Source organism: Triturus cristatus, chromosome 11, assembly GCF_964204655.1.
Source record: "Triturus cristatus chromosome 11, aTriCri1.1, whole genome shotgun sequence".
NCBI classification, from domain to species: Eukaryota; Metazoa; Chordata; class Amphibia; order Caudata; family Salamandridae; genus Triturus; species Triturus cristatus.
This window is the reverse complement of record NC_140594.1, coordinates 235,018,677-235,039,893: the sequence shown is the minus strand read 5'-3', so window position 1 is coordinate 235,039,893 and position 21,217 is coordinate 235,018,677. Positions and strand designations below refer to the sequence as shown.

The 21,217-nt window shown below is 39.8% G+C and overlaps 1 protein-coding gene across 3 annotated transcripts in view; it reads right to left on the bottom strand.

The window, feature by feature from the left end:
- Nucleotides 1-21,217, bottom strand: part of MYO18B (myosin XVIIIB) — a 1,573,426-nt gene that overhangs the window by 1,376,277 nt on the left and 175,932 nt on the right. For all 3 annotated transcript variants that reach the window (XM_085634174.1, XM_085634172.1, XM_085634173.1), the window contains 3 exons: nucleotides 7,746-8,531; nucleotides 4,886-4,952; nucleotides 1,064-1,176 (listed from right to left, as the gene is read on the bottom strand). In XM_085634174.1, coding sequence (XP_085490300.1) covers nucleotides 1,064-1,176; nucleotides 4,886-4,952; nucleotides 7,746-8,453 — 888 coding nt within the window. In that variant the 5' untranslated portion in view covers nucleotides 8,454-8,531. The remainder of the gene's footprint in view (nucleotides 1-1,063; nucleotides 1,177-4,885; nucleotides 4,953-7,745; nucleotides 8,532-21,217) is intronic.

The window sequence follows — 21,217 nt, the reverse complement described above, 5'->3', positions numbered from 1 at the left end:
CGAGCAGGGAGGGAGGCATGACCAGAGCAGGAGGCAGCGGACTCGAACCTTCCTCGGCAGCTCTGGGGGCATATGCTCTTTGGTGAAGTTGTGCGAGGGGAGAGCAATATTCTGACAGAAGGTCAGAGGTCCTGCTCCCCCTGTCGTGCAGCGGCCGTCATTAAGTAGGGGTAAGGGGAGGGCAGGACAGCTGGGAGGCAGGAATGGGAACATGCGAGAGGGGGGCACCGGGCAACAGTGGTAAAGAGCATGGGGAAAGGAGGGAAAAAGTAAAGGAGAGAGAGTGAGTATAAGAAACGAAGAAAGGAAAAGAAAGAGGAAGGGAGAAAAAAAGGAAGGGCAGCAATAGGAAAATAAATGACAGTAAAAGAAAAAAAGACAGGGGCACAGTGAGGAGGATCACATGAGTGGGGGGCAGGGCCAGAGCAGGAGGAAGCAGACTCGAACCTATCTGGGCAGCGCGGTGGGCAGACACTCTTTATTGGAGCTGTGCAAGGGGAGAGCAATATTCTGACCATCAGGTGGACAGTTGCCAGTCCCATCAAAACTTACCTTTACCAACAAGTATTGTTGGTCACAACTTTCTAAGATTAGTCTTACAATAAGTAAAGAATATCATTTCTGGTAAGTAAATTTCAACTTACCAAAATTCCTCACCAATCTTTTGCTTAACAATCTGTAGTTTCTAAATGGTTCACCATCTCATGATACCCATTTAGCAAGAAGAGAGAATGTACACATTAAAATATAATGCAAAGAAATGTTTTACGTATTGACCAAGGACATACATATCTACACACACAAGTGGGGATGGTCAAAGTAAAGAAACAACCAAGGGGGCAATGTATTCTTCAGTTTTACTGATGTATGTTGATAATGTGTGGAGCTTCAAGAAAACAGTACTACCCCAGGGAATAACAACTTCAATATTGGTGCTGCTAGATTCCATCACAGAAACATTTTTTTCAACAAAGGAAAAATAAATAGAATGCTACCAGGCATTGAACTGACATGGATACATTTCACAACCTGCTCTGTGCTAGCACGAACATAAGTCACTCACCCTATGTATGTTTTCCTCATCTACCTCCATAACAGTGTTATCAGCATCAATGCGAATTCTCACTCTGCCTTCAGGTAACTCGGGGGTTCCAACATCAGGCTTCAGTTCTGTGGCTGTGAGAGGAAGGCAGAAATTACACATGGTACATAAGATAGGGGTCGTTCTCCAATTTACCATTGCATTTAGAAAATAATCTGACAAATTATGAATTTAAAAAAGATAATTGTTTTCAAAATGGTATACTGTGATGGCATTGAAGAGATCAGCATTGCCATCAAACCACATTTTTTTGGCTACTGTATACTTTTGACCAACACATTAAGATCTATATGAATTTGTGACAGAGGATATTAATCCAAGAGCACAATCCCAGGTCTTTGTGACTCAACAAGAATGCCTAAATCTCTGAGACAAGTTAATGATTTTGAGCAGGGGTTTGCAGGACAGGGTTCCAAGTGTAAATCATAAAGTCAGAAAAGCACAAGTACACAAGTATTTAACATGGCTGATTAATGTGCCTGTTATAAACATCTTGATATATTATTATCAGGAACTTATTTTTAGTTATTCAAGAGTGTTTACCAGCAAGAGAATGCATGTGTCTGAACACACTTTCTAGTGCATGAATAATTCCAGAAAGATTCTGGCAAGGAAAGCAGTAAACAAGGATGTCTAACAATGAATTATTTAGTAGAATATGTACTGACATCCAACAACAGACCACTTATCCAAAATACATTATAAGACATCAACATTATATATGGGTGCTTCACAAGGTGGGATTGGCTCAATGCTTGTGAAATTAAGACCACAACAAAACAATGTACAACTTATATTATGCTAATAAGAGCGGGTGGACTATTTTGTGCAAAGTTAGTCAAAAAGGGGTTAATTCGTCAACTCCTTTTTGCCCTGTGGCAGTCAATCTGCTTCAAGCCGATAATTTATTTCATTGCCGATGTTTCGACCCATTTATGCTTTGAAACTGAGTCTTTCTCAGGACAACAAGGAAGGGATACACCCTCAAAAACCACTTAATGGTGAGCAGAGATATTAGTATACATCTTTCCTAATTGTAGATATGCAGAACAGGAACCATCCACTGTACTGGTAGCCAAGTCAATAGACAGCTCAATTAATCACAAGCATAAAAGCAGTGTATCTTCAAGGTCTATTGACTTGGATATCAGTCTATATGGGTCAAAACGTCGACAATGAAATACTTCTACAACTACTACTAATAATAATAGTATACTATTAAGCCTAATTACTAAATAATAATAATAACAATCATTATTATCAAGTGAATTGCCTACCACAATAACAACGAAAACAATAACAATAATAATAACGATAATAATAATAATAACAAAAATGCTATTATTATTTATGCTAATAATAATAACAATAATAATAATTACTAAAATATTACTATTAATGTTATTACAACAAGGAACAACAACAATAATAATGTACTATTTTTCTGATTATGTTATATAATAATAATAATTATTATTATTATTATTATTATTATTATTAACTAAAAACTAATTATATTAGAGATGCTAAATAACAACTACATTTTATTCAGATGAGAACATAAATGCACTCTCAATAGACACTCTTTGAGAAAAAAAATAAAGGTCAGTTAGCTTCAGTAAACATCTGCGCTGTATAGTTAGTCCATGCTGATTTACTTGACAACATCTACACTTTGGCATGACAAACTGAGTGTTGATTTGGTTTTACTTAACGAATGCTTGTTGTGCTAGGTGACCGGCATTTACACAGCATTACAATCGCCTTTCATGGAGCATCTTGGCAGTATCACAGTAATTCTAGAACAGTGGTGTAGCTATCATTAGAATGGCAGGTTCAGTGATACCGGGACCAATGGGTGTCAGATGCCCACTGTAAACTATTTATGGCTGTAAACCATAAAATAGAGTCGGCCATTTTTATTGCTTACATTAATGCCTATTGCACCAATACTGTAACAGACCAATGCACAGCCATTTTCTAGTGAGATTTCTACCCTACAATATCAAAATTAGTCATACCAGATAGCAGATGAGTATTTACTCACTGTAAAACAAAATCGCTCACACAATATGTAATATCATTAGAATATAGATGTATTTATATGCTATTTGATGTAGCTTTAAAAAGACCTGAACTGGTGACCCAGCTGTAAACAAAAGTTCCATTACAATACATATGCACTTATGGTTCATTACATAGCAGGGTACAGAGGCCATGTTTCAGTATAAAGGCTACACTTCACCAAGAAATGCAGTTTGTATAAAATGTTTTAGTAAATAAGCAGGCCAAAGACTGTCTTGTGAGGGAATCCAGATATATAGAGGACATTTTACTACAGTTTTGTGTGGGTGCATGCATGACGCAAAGCAATGCAAGACATTGCATCCATGTATTTGATAGCCTGCTGGTGCAGCACAAAGTTGTGCAGCAGCAAGCTCAAAACCCTTGGCAAATCTAGGACTCAGTCTGCCCTTTCACTGAACAGTAATTGTCCATTGCCATGGAGCACAGCTATTGAAGCCCAGGCACCTCTGCTGCCTGTTATGCCGGAAACATGGTAGACCAGGTACGGTTCTAGTGGAGACGCCAACCCCATCTCTGCAGTCCGGGGCTTTCTCACTAACTCCATTTAATGTCTTGTGTTAGTAATTGCAATGTCTGAAAAGGGGGCATGTGACCGTGTTTTCTTTCAAAATGGCTGCTACAACTGATGACTAGTTAGATATTGCAGGATAGCGGTTCAGTTGTTACTAGTACCTGGAAACAAGACATGGCTGTCTCGATGAGATCTAATATGCAGAGTTGGAACCACAGGTGGATGGCTCCTGCAGGCAGGGAGATCTGGCAGGTATCCTGGCTATCCGCTAGTCCAGTAGGCATCATCCTGCTATTCACCACCCTGGACCCTATGCATAGCAAGGCAGTGGTGTAACAAAACATGAGGGGTCCCCTGCGAGATATGCCGAAGGGGCCCCTCACACTTACATCAGTAGGGTCTGAGGGGGCCCCCTCTTGTATGGGTGAGCCTGGGGGCTCCTCCTCAACACGGGGGCTGTGGGGGTCTTTCTTCCACCCCTGTAGTAAGAGTTCGAAGGGCTCGAAATAGAGCACACGGTAGTAACAACTGCAGTGGAGTGGACTGCCCACACTGAACAAACTTGTTCAAGGAAAGAGAATTATACACACTATAATGATTTCTCACACATACTTTAATCTATATGCAATTCTCAGGAATCCCTTTAGACGCATTACTATTCGTTTAAGGTTGAAGCTTCCCATTCCAAATTCTTTCCAAATATAGGGGCATATTATCAAGAACAAGCATTAAAAAGTATCGCCGCTTTAGCGGCAGAAAACTGCCTCTAAAGCGGCGATAATGGGCTTGATAATATGCCCTTGAGAATTCCAATAGAAGTCCATGTTCTGGTGTGAACATGGGCTTTTATTGGAATTTTCCAAGGCATATTATCAAGCCCATTATCGCTGCTTAGCGGTAGTTTTCTGCCGCTAAATCAGCGATAATTTTAACGCCGTCCTTGATAATATGCCCCTCAGTGTCTATTTTTTTCATCCCGGATTTCTTTTAAATTAAATTCAGAGTTATCTTTTGAAAAATTAATGAAATTTTAAGACATTCCTATCCATGCAGTGCTTATTAAACTCCTCTCTGACATATTATACTCTGTTTTTGTCATACAGGGAGCTGGTAAAGGAGGACGAGAGGGGAAGAGTACAGGCTTGTCCAATCCGTTTTCATTTCAGTATGAAAATTAACTTTACCTAGAGAAAATCCATCCTTGTGAACGAACCACACTTGTTCTGTCTCATACCACACATCTTCTGGCGTCTGCAAAAAACAAAATTAAATAAATCAAGACATCTGTGAACCAGGAAAAAAGAGCATAGTGTATCCTAACTGATCAGAAATATGTATCACTATCCTGGGACACCCTGCTATTAGCCCTCTCAATGTATTGCCTCCATAATTACAGAATGTCCTAAAGGGCAGGATCCCTGCCAGAGTTTCAGGAAAGAAGGCAAACTATTTGAATTTAGGTTAACAATAAAGTCTTCCTAAGAGGATAACCTGTAAATCAGGCATAGAATCCTCCCTATGTTACACACTACTGCTTTAATTCTAGAGCCTCTATCATCCCTGCATTCTCTTCCAATTGTTTCTACAAAGTCTCTCTCCACAAATCATATAAACAGATGTCAGAATATCAGATAGCCATTGATCTCTTTAGCTGATACCAACGAAATTCAGACTCTCAACCACTATAGGGTGATTAGCATTTTCCGATACAACTGTCTGTCTACAAGTTACCGTCCAGTCCCTCCTCTCCCAACACCTTCCCGTATCTCTAAATTAACCCTGTAACTGAACTGCCTTTCAATAAACCTCACAATATAGCTGTCATCTTGACTTCTTTTGATTGTATCTACTATAATCACGTATCTGGTGAGGGATTTCTTCTCATTACTTCAGTAAAATAAATAGTTCTCTCTTCTATTGGCAAATTTAAGTCATGTTATTACTACATTAATTAAGTATTAGTGTTCTATGGTATTTTCTTAATTTCTTTATACATATAAAAAATATTTTAGGTCTCTCTTGCTTTTTTCCACAAATGGCTAAAGTCATCTGAGCAAAAGGGTGCCCACTACAAATTCAGTTGCAAATATCAATGTGCAACATGTTGCTCTGCTTAAAAATAGGTGTGATCCAATTTGTCAAAATATAGGCTGCTATTTGTTGCTGCTCGCAGTGTTGTGTGATTTGCATCTTTCTAAGTGGATAGCAGTGTGAAGAAACCACGCGATATTCTGTTCTATTCATGACCTCGGGACCACCACATTAAGTTCTACACATTTTTAGCCACCAAGTGTAAGCAATGGAAATTAAATCCCCAAATGGGGGCATTTGCCATTGTCCACATATCTGGTATCTCTAACATGCTGGGGAAACAAAGAAGTGGCGTGGGTGGAATTCCCAGCATGTTGTATATACCATATTTAACTTTCAGGTAAAGCCCACCATCATTTCTATGCTGGTCTTTGATGACATTAAACCCAAAAGACACTATCACCAAACATTCACCTTAGATTTGTCATCTGCTCCATCTCCCTGTTTGCAATATTGACCTCCCACACTAGGCAGGTGGCAACAGGGGTGAAGCTCTCTACCTGCAGCATGTCTGCCACCTGCATAGCATTAAGAAGAACAGTTTGAAGTATTGACATAATCTTCGGACTAACCACCTCAAAATGTTCTACTTCTGTTATCCCAACAGACTACGGTGTAGATTCGAAGCCAACATTGATTAAGTACAATATATTGCAGATTTGCTCAACGGCATGACATTGCGGTGAGTTAGCAAAGTTGTGGTCCTGTAATGCACGTCTCTCTGTTCACATGTCATTACCTCATCTGAATCACATGACACAGGGAGAAATGTGAACCTTTATTAGATATGCTTTCTGGTATATGAGCCGATGTTGCAGGGAGTAGAAAGTGTTAAGTCTTAGGGGCCGATTACGATGTCGTTCAGAAACTGTTCCATACAAATCGGTCTCGGAATCATTTCCAAACGGATCGGGTATTGCGAGTCAAAATGACAGATTACGATGTTTTCCAAAATCGATCATTCGGACTTGCATTGACTTCAATGGGAGTCAGTGTTCCAAACGAGAACACAGACTCCCATTGAAAAACGGGGTGATTGGGAAAAACCTTGCACCCTGGGGCAGGCACCCCATGGTGCCTGCCATATTGTGCATGGTTGGGAATAGGGGTCCGCTGGGTACCCTTCACGGGTCCTAATCGGTCACCTCCAGGTGAAGGGTGGACAGCAACGGGCTCCCAAAGACAGATTGTGACAGCTGTTTCGTGTCAGGCAGACCAAATCGGAACGGCTGTCCAAATCGGTCATCGTAATCGCTCGTCCGGAAACCGTGTCCATAGAGCTGTACGAGTTGGCTCTAAAAGACTCAGGCTGTCCGAATGCCTTTCGAAACTGATTCAAACTGCCCGAACGGTTTCCTGGCATCGTAATCGTTCGTTGGGAAATGTGTATGATTCGTTCGGAAACAAGGGTTCCGAATCAGATTCTGCAATACTGAATACCATTCAGAGCGTTCCCGAATTACATCGTAATCGGCCCATTAGTTGTAAAGCACAACAACAATGCAGGGGAGTTACAAATGTTTATGGTTATGACTAAAGAAATTATATTAAGTACAGAGAAGATGTAGGAATAGGATCGTTAATGTTTGTAGTGAGCCTTTATTCTCACAAGGGCACTCCCATGATCCCTTACCCATAATAAAAGCAGGATCCTTTATCCTGCTGAATACTGCATGGACTTCATATGTAGTCTATTGAGAAAAAGTGGGTTATTGAGGGGTTCAAGTACATAAATGCATGCATTCCTGGTCAACTCCACCAAAATGCAGCGTTATATCAAATACATACTTGAGATGCTTAGGATCTTGCATTAACCTATGTTTGAGACCTGACTTTGGTAAAGACTTCAATCCTAAGAAAAGATCGGATAAGGTGGGGCAAATTCATCATATGAGGAAAACATGGCTGAAAATAATAGTTGATAGTTATGTTTTAGCAATTATTTCAGCTCACCTTTTCTGAATCTGTAGTTTCCTCTGTGTGGTCCTTTCTTTCTTCTTTGACATTGAGACACTCTTTATTGTTCTCCATCTCATCAGGCTGATCTGTCTTCATGTCACCTACATCTTTCAAAGCTTCTTCATTGTTTTTGTTCTCTTGCCATTTATTGATGCCTTCACATTTCTCACTGGTATTGTTGTTACTGCTGCAAAGTGTAGTTTTCTCAAGCTTTTCCAAGTCATGCTTTTCATCAACTGTTTCTTCAGTGCAATCATTACTCTGCTCTGTACTTGCAAACATTTCACTCTTTAGTTTGTTTCCTTCCTCTATCTTGTCTTTGCTGTTGCTCTTTTTGCTTGCATTGTCTTTCTCATAATTCTTTGTTCCCTTAACCTCTTTTGATGTTTCTTCACTTTTGTTTTGGTGGTCCACCTTTCCTGCTTTATCTACAACAATGTTCTCTTCTTCCTTGTGTTCCTTTGAAGAGTTTTCAGCAAAAGACAAAGACTTGCAGTTCTCATGGTCCTCAACATTTTTAGTTTTTCCTAGTTTCACAGTCTGCGATGCTGGTTTTGGGACAACAGGGGCATGTTTCCTTCCTGTGTTCCTCTGTACCCTCAATGTTAGGGGCTTTTTGGTTGGAAGCTTTTCTGATACCTGTTCCTGGTGTTTCTCTCCATTGAGACCATTGGCCACCGTTTCTGCTTTTTCCCCTTCCATTTCTTGTTCTATGAAAAGAATATTCTCGTCTTTTAACAAAAATTGCTGGACTAGGTTGTCAGGGAGTTTGCCTGGTGACTAAAAAACAAAATCAAGAGGAAACAGTAACATCAGTGATAATACTTTTAAAATGAAAGCTGTCAAAATAGCACTGTGTCTGTGGATGTTTAAAGGTTTCAGTGTTTAATTTTCAGTTCACATTACTAGTTAGCATGAGAATTACTTGTATACAAGCCAATGCAGTCAGGAAACTCAGTGGACCAAATCCCAAAGTCATTTGAGTAGTTAATTTGCCTTGCATGCTGGATAATTCATTTTACTCACAAGGGATATTACTCCATAACTACATAATATTGCATCTGAGTAAATTCTGGGGAAAAGGTAGGTAGTGGGTTCTGCCATGTGGGAAAATATTTTACCAGTGTTGCAGAAGAAGAATACAATTAAGGGGCATATTATCAAGAAACGGCGTTAAAATTATAGGAACTCATAAATGTGCTCCTGAAGCAATCCTGAAAAGCTGTTACTGGTGTAGCTATCCATACATACTACTGGAAAGTTTGTAATTTTGATTTAGAATACGATCCAGTGGGGAGAAAGATCAGTGCTGGAGATATATCAGAACTTCTTCTGAACAGTGGCGGCCCGCCGAGGGAGTGCTGCGGGGCGGTGGACCGGGCCAGGGTGGGGGGTAGTAAACTCCGGCATACAGCTGAATGGAGTTAAGTAAATAAATAAATAAATAAATAAAACAATTTACATTGTGCGTGCTGCATCGCCGATTTGGTGTGGCAGCGCTCACAATGTAAATTGTTCTATTTATTTATTTATTTACTTAACTCAGTTCTGCATTATGCCGGAGTTTACTATCCCACACCCTGCCCCTCCCCCGCTCGCCCACCGCCGCGCAGCACTCCCTCGGCGAGCCGCCACTGCTTCTGAATAGTGTATCCACATTCCCCTCACACATTGAAAAAGGCATCCGTAAAACACACATTCACGCAAAAAAATCGACATTGTACAGTGCAACCTTGTTCCAATAGCAACATTTAAAAATGAGGTCAAAATGAGAGATACATAACATGCTCCTTTGTACCCAAATGCAGATTTAGGCACATCATGTCATCATTTACACCTATAGGACTACTAAAATAACTTTGAAGCTTAAAAAACAATAACTATTATAAATCGTATTCTGTAAGCACTGGGTAGTGATCGAAAGTGCAAATAGTGAAGGGGGAAACATTAAGTAAGGTTAGCGCCTCCCCAGAAGGATTTAGGCTTGATATTTTCCCCTGTTTTTCCTGAAGTTAATCTGAACGACAGCAATCTACCACAAAAAGAAAACGAATAAAGATTCTGTCCACAGATATCAACCTTTAGAATGAATGCCTAGAGAAAGAAATATTGCAGATGGGCACAGAGTCCAACAAGAGCATTGATGTATTTGCTGAAATGGTAAATTAGGCAATAGCTACATTTTTGCCCAAGCTCCAAAAACATAATGAATGCTATCTTTCTCTTTGGGGTAGAAGGTACCTAGAACTGGTGGTAACTCCGCTTGTCAAAACAGCACAAGTCAAGTCAAGCTACTGCATGAAATGACAGTGTTCCTGATGGAAACAAGACAATGGATACTTAGCAGAAGAACCCCTACACTTCGAGTGCAACTTGAGACTGTTATGGATTGTTAACTATAAGACCAGTGAGTTAAAACACCCCGGGTGAATCATAATGCCCAATATGGTGATTTAGGGAATTTGAAACACAATCCTACTCCATAATTAGTTCTCCACAACCGTGACCTTTTCTGTGGCCTAGAAGAAAGTGAGAGGTGTGCTACCGATATCCTATTATAGACTCAAGAGATCATATTTTTGTTGGACATATGCCAAATTATTACAGTTGCCACTTACATTCATTTCCCACTGGCCTCAAAATGCCACTAGGCCCAATTAAATCCCTGCACGCATATATCGAAATGGTCTCGTGAAGGGTATTGTTCTTTACGGTTCAAGTTAAAGAAATCAGAAGTTACAGGATGTTTTCTTATTCACACTCCATTACGTTTTAATACTAGCGAAATTAGGTTAGTAGCAGTAAAATAAGGCTAATTAAACTTTTGCAGACTTTAAAAACTAAGCATAACAAGTTATCATTTATTTTTCTGATAAAGTAAAGCATCGCTGTGGAAGTAGAATTTTCATGCAAAAGAAATGTGTGTGAGAAACGTCACCTGACATGAACCAATCAGCTAAAATCATGGAAACTTTACAAACAGGCCTCTCCACACATTTGCCCACTGTAAATATACACCATTCCTGCCAGGCTAAATGGTAGCAAAAGAAAGTCAGAGATGGTAGGAAAGTTACAAATCCAAGAAGCCAAGCAGAGTGGAAGGAAACCATCTGCTCCTGCCCTTTCCTAAATATTCCCTCAATTTAGCATGCATTTGTATCCTATTGCGTCTCCTTCATCATATCTAGGCCTTACAGGGGCTAATGAGGCACCATTTAAATGGCTCAGTGTGACTTTATGAGTTGGGTTTTGCATGTTGCTCCATGTGTCACATTCAAAAGTATAGAGAGCATTACACCTATGAAGAGAGTGGTCTCTGTGTAACAGGGGATTCAGAAATTATGAATATTTTGAGTTTTGCAGGCCACCTTAAGGTAAGATCATCTTTCTCCTAAGAATGGCCAGTTTCCATTCCTTAGGGCTAGAAGTATCTCTGACTGAACAATAGGCAGGTCAATTTAAGGCATCACTCCATCTATAGACATGCCTTAAAAAGAGTCATAGTTTAACTTGAAATCTGCAGCTTCATGGGTTCCTCCACAAAGACATAGGTCATGTGGAGCGACCATTTCTGTAATATCCAAAGGCTTGGCCCCAGTTGCTGTAGATCATTAGCCAACATTCTTCACAGTGGCTCCTTCCCGTTATCATAATTTTTCTTCAGGCAACTCTTGCTATTGCGGTCGCAAAACACTCGCACATTACCACCCTGTGCAAGAGGGTGGTAATGCAGTCACAGTTTGGAATGGGTCCCCAGGGCACCCCTTCTACTTTGTGACTGTCTCTAAAAATATTTTTTAATGGCAGGCAGTGGACCCAGGGATCACTGCCTGCCCTTAAAAAATGAAACAAAAACGTTTCATTTTTTTTTTTTTCAAATGCATCCCGTTTTTCTTTAAGGAAAAGGGACTGCATTTAAAAATAAAAAAAAGCTGCTTTATTAAAAAGCAGTCCCAAACATGATGGTCTGCTGAGCCCAGCAGGCCACCATCCCTGGGAGGGCTGGCATTCCCAATGGGCTCGCAAATTGCGAGAGGCTCATTAATATTAATGAGCCTCGCAATTTGCGACCCCATTTGGAATCACAAAACAGTGTAATAACACTGTTGTACATTTCATGTAACGCCTCGAAATTTGCGAATCGCAATGAGTCGCAAATTGCGAGGCACTAAATGGAAGGGTCATACATCTGGCCCTAAAGGCCTTTACATGTATTGCATGTTATCTGAGGTGACATTTTGGAGAGGATTAAAATTATGTCTAAGGATAAACACAGCAGCTGCAGAGGCAGGCTACTGTAATGACTTTCTTGCATCCTTAATCCTTTATGTAAAGTCCATTTTCAGAAATGAGCTTTAGATAAGATAAACTAAAGCATAAGGCAGATGTCAATTCAATGAAGAAGGGTGGTTGCAGTCCTTTCCACAATCTCTGTCATGCTTGTACTACAATAAAAGGACAGAGGTGAAATGTGATTTCTTTCTTTTGTATATTGCCTGTTTGCAAGTCTGGAGAGCCCTGCCTGCTTCACACAAGCAACATGCCCAATTTATGAATACAATGAAGCTCAAGTATATGTAAAATGAAGTATAGGTAAAATGCAGTATTGGTAAAATGAAGTACAAGTATCCAAGCCTATGCTCACTTGGGAGGTACCAGGCCACCTGAAGTCACAGGAGACTTGCACAATGACATAAAACTCTGGGGTGCCGATTGTGCCCGAATAGCTAAGGAGGAAGAGCTGATACTGGGGTATACTGTTGCGTAAGTTTCTTTGTTTAGGTATGTGCATGCTGCACTGAAAGTAACAAAGTATCATGTGCCACCTTTCCCAGTATAGCAAGGAAGGAGACAGATGGCAATTGCCAAGTGACAGAAATTACTTTGGAAAAAAATAAAATGATTGGATTACTGTGGGTTTTGAACTGTGTGCTCTTTTATATCAATTCTCATTGCAAAAACTCCACACTGAAGGGAATTTAGAAGGACTGTGCACAATATATAACTACATAAAATAACAATGCATAGAAATAAAGGGGCAGATTTACAAGCCCCTTGCGCCTCTTTTGCGTCACTTTTCCCATGTTAAAAGTGACGCAAAAGTGGCGCAACGGGCTTGTAAATCTGCCCCAAAGATTTTTCCCCACCTTGTTTTTTGACGCAAAAGCAAAGATAATTCCTAATTGCTGTCTCCATGAGTTTAGAAATTCCCCCATACTCTTCCCCCTTTCTTTCTTATTTAGAATAGAAACCTAAAGGTCAAATACATTGCTAACCTGTAGGAAGCACACTACATGAACCTTAACCGAACAACTAACTTGAAATGCCATGCCAATCGCAAACAAAACTGCCAGGCTTGAGATCCTGGCATGAATTCCACAGGGGAAGATCTTTTCGCTATATCACACCCACAGCCTTTTCTATGGCTTCTGGCAGCATCTGAGGTCTAGAAATACCATATCAAGACCTGGCCTGCATACAGGGACTTCAAAGGTGCTGGAATACTGGCAACTGAAGTCAACCACCCATCTAATTGACAGTGGGCGAATGAATGACTTTATTTATATAGTCATTTAAAACCGGTTAAAAAGTTCAAAAGAAGCCTTACTATAACAAATAAATAACCTCATCCAATTCACAACGAAACGTTATAACATATCAAGAGATCAGTAAATACAATGAAAAGTGTAAGGCAGAAATAGAAAAACAAGCCAGGTTCTAAAACACAAGGCTAACAATCACAGGTCACATGAAAAAAAAATCCATAGAAATTGCTAGAATTCAATGGATTGTTCAATGCACTTATTTTGTGGCAAAAGTCAACGGTTGCTCAACATCTTCTAGTGACTTGAAAAATCTAACTGTCAGCCGCAGATGGCCTTTTAAAGACAAATAATGGATGCCTTTTCACAGGTCTGAACACCCTGGTGGTTCAAAGGTTAGTGGAGCCATCTCTTTGGCTCATCAGAAAGAGGACAGACACTTAACTTATGGAGTACAGACTCCTACTAATTGCACAGGCTACAAACTTTTACTGAGTGAGTCAGTTGTGGGGAACAAACCGTGGGGCATATCTACAAGGCGGCGATATAAAACTATTACCGCTTTTGCGGCCTATTTCGGCCGAAAAGCGGCGATAATTTTATCGCTATATTAGCAAGGTCACGCTATTGCATGAAACCTTGCCTTAGCGCCTGAATTCCTAACGTCCATCTCTAATGAGATGCAAAGTGGGCGTTCCTCCCCAGGATAACGGGAGAAATGTCGACATCGCTAAGCGTCATTTCTCCTATTATCAAGCCTCACGCAAAGCAGCATAGCGACAAGAAAAGTAGCGATAACCTCTGTTATTGCTACTTTCCTTACGCCTGCTTTGAAACTGACTTAGCCATGATATCCTATGGAAGGTGGGTATCATGGCTAAGTATGTGAGGCCCTATCAGCAAGCTATCGCCAAACTTCGTGGGATTATCGCCGGGTTTCCAGCTATAATCTCACGTTTGGCAGTTAGCGCTAGGATTTTTATCGCTTTTGAGATAAGCGTTGCTAATAGCGATAAAAATCCACGCTATCCGGCGATAATTATCCTAGTGCTAAGTGCGCTTAGCGATAATTATCGCCGGTTGTTGCTGATATACCCTCAAATTTATTGTCGTTGGTGTGGAATCACCCTACTCAATTGCCTGATGGTGTTGTAGATCAGTGTACTAGATTAAATGATTATTACAAATCCTTTTCCAGCTACGCACCCAGAATCTGCAACACAATCTCTGCATCAATGACAACTGCCCCACTTATGCTCCAATTAAAAAGAGTTGAAAACTCATAACTATGACAAAACTCATGCTGTGTAATTTGAATTTTACTTGCATATATTAGAAACTGCATGCACGCCCTTGGGTTTTAGGAATTCAGACAGCGGTCACATGCAGTCTGACAATGCGCGGGACACTGGCTGATTTAGTGTTTTATAGACACATTTCATGAAATCTGCGTTTTAATCCCAACTAAAGATGACATTGAAAAGGTTAGAAGTGTGGCATACATGAAAACAGCACAGAAGAATAGCTTAAGTGTGCTTTTGAGTCAGTTGCACGATTGTCCTGGAAAGGTGAAAGTAGGTACTATCATGTTTTGTGAGCCAGTGCCCATTATTGAGAAATGATTTCAGTCCCCTGGGTCTGACATAATTGCAAAGTTCTGCTTTGTCCTTGTATCTTAGAGCAGTCAAATCACTTTAACAAATGTAACATAGATCCTTGGAGCTGTAATAAGCAACTCTTTGTTGCTTTAAATCCCGTGGAGTCAGACTTCCCATTTAAATGCAATGCTGAGGGGGGTATGTCCTTGCTAATCAAATTAGCAGACTTATTTTGCCTTCTGCGTGTTACATTGTTGCTGTGCATAATGAATGGTACCATTTCTCACAGTAGAGCTGTGTATTGTCCTTGGTAAGTAGTATAGTCTATTAGTTTAAGAAATCATTTCACAGACAGCCTGTTGTATTAGAAATATCTGATGGAATTAGAATGTATGGGGAATTCTGTGTTGCTTTATGAGGGAGCATTCCATGTGGGTTAGATGGTGGCTGGAGATGACTATGCTCTCGTTGTGGTGTCTCATTCAATTATATTCCACATGATTCACATGTGAAGAGTCATGCCTCGCAAAATATTTGGCGACAAGGAGCCAGCCTCAAGACCTACAATGATTAGAGGTAGTCCAGAATATAGGAATTGCTGTGGACTGCAACAACAACAAGTTATTTTACCTGATATTGTGCTGGGCAGCACACTACCACATATCTCCAGAGAAGTGCGGTCACAACTGGTGGTGAGGTTTTTTAAATTCTACTATTGTATTTGTGTACTTTAACTTCAGTGGGGCTATTTTGTGTGCTGTATGCACAAGACACGTGACTCAAGCAATTTGCGCAAGCTGCAATTTTCACTTCGACAGTTGGAGTAACCGCTTCCGCGTTTATCACGTTGCCACTTAGTTACGTCAGCAGCGCCACCATCTTTCTTTGGGCACTTATTCGGTGATACACACACCTCATTTATTTGTAGGCGTATCACAGGAAACACATACTCATGTCAGTGGCAGTGGCAATTTTTTTGGGGCACTATGTGCATTTGGTGAGGCGCACACTTGTACTGTTGAAAGCGTATTATTAATAGGCTTGATGGACACTTGGGCACTTTTTCAGTGACACGGACACCTATCAACACATACTACAGGAGGAATTATTGAACACTTTCTCTGGATGCGTTAATCACACAGTTCTTCAAGTGGGTATTTCTCTTCGTGTTTTGCAGTGATGCGCACACCACATTAACTTCTGCATCCATTGTACCATGTAGAGTGTACTAGCATTGCTTTCTATTTCTCTTGCTTTGTTATTTCTTCGCCATGGAGTCATTAAATTCTCAATTTGTATCACTACCTGGACCACCAGTCATAGAGTGGGAGGATTGGATTGGAATGTTCAAAAACTATGTGGAAGCTTTGGATGGTCAAATTTTTCAGCCTTCTTGGGAGAAAGGTCTATTGCTGAATGCACTTAGGAAGGAAGGCCAACACATATTTAAATATATGCCAATGGCTTTAGAACCTAATGTCCTACTTTTTCAGGATAAGTTAATGGAAGCCAAAAAGGGACTTGAGTTGAGGTTTGCTAAAGAGGCAAATCTGGTGATGGCCAGGCACTAATTTTACATACAACCTTAACATGATAATGAAACAGTTAACAATTTGGTGCTATGACTGATAAGTTGGTTCGTGACCAACTCATTGTTCACTGCAGGAGTAAGAAGATTCAAGAACACCTTCGAGCTGTGAAAAATCCATTACTTAAAGATGCTATTGATATTGTCAAGGTGGTGGAACAGTCGGAGTTTTGCATGAAAGAGATGGAGAAAAAAGACATAGGGCCCAATTATGATGTTGGGCGGACTGGCACCGTTGCAGAAAGGAACCGTAGGTCAGCGGTTCCGATCGCAGTATCACAATGCGACCGCCTTATGGGCAATGGAAGCTTGTGCAGCGGGCAGAAAAGGCCCGCAGCACAAGCTTTCATTGACAAATGGATGTTTGTAAACAACCCTGCACTGTGTGGCAGGCACCTCATGGTTCCTGCCACATGGTGCAGGGATGAATGGTGCCCACCAGCCCCATTGCGGAGGGCCAGGGGGAAAGAGGGCCCTGCTAGGAGGCCCCAAAGACACTTTCTGATAGCCTTTTTATGTCGGAAAGGCTGACATGCAATGGCTGTCGGAAAGTACCAACATAATCCCGATGGCGGAGCCGAGCCTGGCTCTGGCATCATTAGAGGATTATGGTGCCTTCCAACGCAGAGCCTGTCAGGTGCACCGTGGACGGTCCCTCTGATGCCTCCACCCATCACACTGTAATGCGGAGGGCAGACCGCAGGGGCAGATGTCGGAAGGACCTCACTCGACAATGGGTCAGTTGTGTTCCTTCCGATATCGTACTCAGCCCCAAATTTGGCAATGATGTGTCAAGTGTTGGAAAGGAATTGATTTGTGTGGGTGCAGTGTTGAAGTTCAGCAATAGAGTCTTCAAATTAAACATAATGCCAAGCCAAGCCATCGGTATGGTAGCTACTTACATAACTCAGATGTTAAGTCTTATTTTGCAAATGATCATGAGTGCAGAAAGTGTAGTCGTCATAGAGGCCATTTTGTAGATGTGTGTAGACATGTCAGCAAATCCAAAGTAGCTGCTGTGAATGATGAAAGTAGCTTGGAAGGGTGTACTGAGATGATCTTGTGTTGTGAGTGACCAACAAGAGAAAGGGAGAAGGTGCAGGCCAACAGCTATGTTTGTGGTGAATCAACACATCGTGGAACTTTATGGTAGATTCAAGTTCCATGCGCATCATTATTCCACAAAGTGTGTTTTATGAACACAGGCCCAAAGCTGTGTTAATACCCAGGGACATCAATCCAGGTGGATATCATGGGAGTCTATTGACATCATGGGGCTTCTGTCCATAACCATTGAGCTTAAGGTGAGAAAGACTGATGGTAAAGTGTAAGTGGTGGTAGAGGTCCCACCTATTTTGGGTTGATGCATCAGTATTATCTCAATATAGTTATTAACTTACATGCACTCAAGCAAGCCGTGGTTGTTGAAGAAATATCTGCATCAAACATCATGGATGAAGCACAGGAGGTCTTCAAAGAGAAGTTGGGGTATTTGGAAGGATATGTGCACAAAACTGTTTTGAAGCCTGATACTATTCCTGTCCAGCACAAAGTGAGGAAGATTATTTTAGTAGCTAGAGCAGGTGTGAAAGAAATGTTGGAGAAAAGGCTTGTGAATGGTGTGATAGAGTTCATGGAGATGTCTTGAAATCACCTGTGGTTATCACGGGGAAGAGTGATAGTTGCTTTTGGTTTTGTGGTGAACTTTGGTCATTAAATTAGAATGTGGTACCATTAGATCAAGTTACATGTTGACTCTAAACTTCTGACGGCATTTATTACCATAGAAGGTACGTTCCAGTTTATGCGCAAGCCATTCAACCAAGGTTCTGCTGCAAGTGTGTTTCAACAAATAATGTCGAAGATTTTTGAAGGTATGGCAAACATCTTGTATTTTCAGGATGAAATTCTGTTTTTTGGTAAGACTGTTGAACAACATAATCTGGTGCTTAGACAAGCTTTGTGCAAGTTGAAGAAAGATCGACTCATGTTCAGACAAGATAAGTGTAAGTTCTTAGTTGAGCAAGTGGAATATCTGAGGTACACAATATCAGCTCAAGTTGTTAGACCAAAAGAGAGCTTGTTGTCTGCCATTAAATTAGCATCACCACCTTCAAACATGGACCAATTGCAGTCCTTTTTGGGATTGATTGAATATTATGCTATGTTTCTGGAAAAGTCTGCAGATATAACAGAACATTTGAGGGTGCTATTGAGGGAAGGTTGCAATTTTGTAAGGGATGTTGATCAATAAAAGAGTTTTGAGGACATAAAATGGGAAATTTCCAATCCACGTATCTCAGTACAGTTTTATGAAAAATTTAAGTCTATTTTGACAGAGTATGCCAGCACCACAGGAATTGAAGCTGTGTTATCTCAACTTCATGATAAATCAGACAGGATCGCATCTTTTGTTTCAAAAACGTTGACCAGCTCAGAACGCTACTATTCAGTTATTGAGAGAGCGGCATTAGCGGTAGCATGGGGTGAGGCATATTTTCAGAATTTTTCATGGGGAGCACAGTTCTTTTTAGGTACGAATCACAAACCGTTGGTTAGGATCTTACTACTCAGTGGAACGGGAAGGGGTCTGCTTGGTTGGCTAGCCTCGTGACAAAATTACACAAGTATTGCTATATCCTGGAACACATTCTGGGGTAGAGAAACTGTCAAGCTGATTGTTTGTCTCGGTTGTCTCTTGATTGATATTTGGTAGATAGTCCTTCTGTGATGAAAAGGGAAAGTCAAGGGCTGTGGCCTCAGTACATGATGTTGTGGCTTGGAGTGATAGTGCTATTAATATTGATGAATAGAAATGTGAAATGGAAGCGGATTGTACATTGAAGGTGATGTGTCTTATAGTATGTGGAAGTAGAAGAGAGAGTGCAATCTCAGCTTCAGTAAAGCCGCTTGTTAAGGAGCAAGGTGAAATGACAGTGACTTTTGAAAAGCCAGTGTTGAGGGGAGAAAGATTTGTCCCTCCATCTGAGTTACAATCTAAACTAATTAGCATACTGCATGTAGGTCATTTGGGTCAAACTTCATCATCAAGGAAGAGACTGAAATCTTGAGTGGTAGTTGCCAGGGAGGAACAGTAAGTCACTTTGTTGGTGGAGAACTGTGGTATTTGTAAGGTATTCAGACAAAATATGGAGTAAATAATATCGAGGCACACAAATATCAAACTTTTAATATCGTGATACACAAATATCATGATACAGGAATATCATTGACAAAAATATCAATTTTCTAAGGTAAGTAATTTCAATGTAAATAATATCTATGTTGTTAATATTGTTTACTAAAATATCTATGCTATTAATATTGTTTACAAAAATATCTAGGTTGCTTATATCATTTTCAAGTAGATGTTTTAGTTTTATGTTATAAATTGTTTCAAATAATTATTGTTAATGTTTCTTATTATAGTTTGTAAATTTGTAGCTGTTTTTAAATTTAATTTAATTATTAATTTTAATTTTAGTGGGTTGTGGGGTTTGAAGGGGTACAGGGTGGGAAAAAATATGTATAATTAATTAATAATGAATTGTAATTATTAATAAATATTTAATTGATAAGGAATTATGTGAATTGTGTAACTAATTTATTTTTTATATTATGTTTTAGGTGCGGATTGTTGGGTGTGTAGGTGTAAAGGGTGGGAAGTTAATTAAGTGCAATTATTTAATGATTAGTTATTCATTAATAATTGTTTAATTGATAATTATGTAAATTGTATAATTATTATAATGTATAAGATATATTTTAGGTGCAGGTTGTTGGCCTTTTAGGGGTACAGGGTGGGAACTTAATTAAGAAATATTTTAATGATAATTAGTTAATAATGTATTATTAATCAGTTAATTGATAAATATGTTAATTGTGAAATTATCATATTCCTTGGGTTCGATTTTAAGTATGTGTTGTTTAGTTTGTTGATTAATTGGGTGGGAAGTTAGTTAAGTAATCATAAATTACACATTAGTTATTCATATATTAAAATTGTTTTTTTTAGTACCTATTATGTAAATGGTGTTATATATTTTCATTTACATTACATTTTAATTGTTGTCTGTTATGATTGTGGTAGTATGGTGTGGTATTTTAATTATGTTATTCAAATTTGTTTTTTGATTGATAGCAATTATTAAAAATGTTAATAATCATGTAATTTATTTTATTTGTGTTAAAATCTAGACATATATTTTTTTTTTAGAATCTGATATTTCTGGGTCTTTAATAGAGTTGTTAAAATATGTCATTTGTTTGAAGTGAACCACTTTCTTTCTACAGTTGCACAGAATGGATTGGCAATACTAAATTTGACCCTTCCTGAGTCCAGCGCTTTCCCGTTTGTTGCACCAATTGAAGTGGGAATAGTAAATTATACCCCTCCTGATTCCAACACATTTCCTACTGTTGCATTAACTGGAGTTTGGCAATAGAAAATTGTACCCCTCCTGAGTTTAATGCTTTCTCTACTGTTGCACAAACTGGAGTGGGAATAGTAAATGTAACCCTTCCTGAGCCTAATGCTTTTCCTTCTGTTGCTCAGACTGGAGTGGGAATAGTAACATGTACCCCTCCTGAGTCCAACGCTTTCCCTACTGTTGCACAGACTGGAGTGGGAATAGTAAATGTTACCTCTCCTGAGTCCAACTCTTTCCCTACTGTTGCACACAATGGGAATAGTGCAGTTTACCCCTTCTGTGTCCAGCGCTTTCACTAATACTGCAT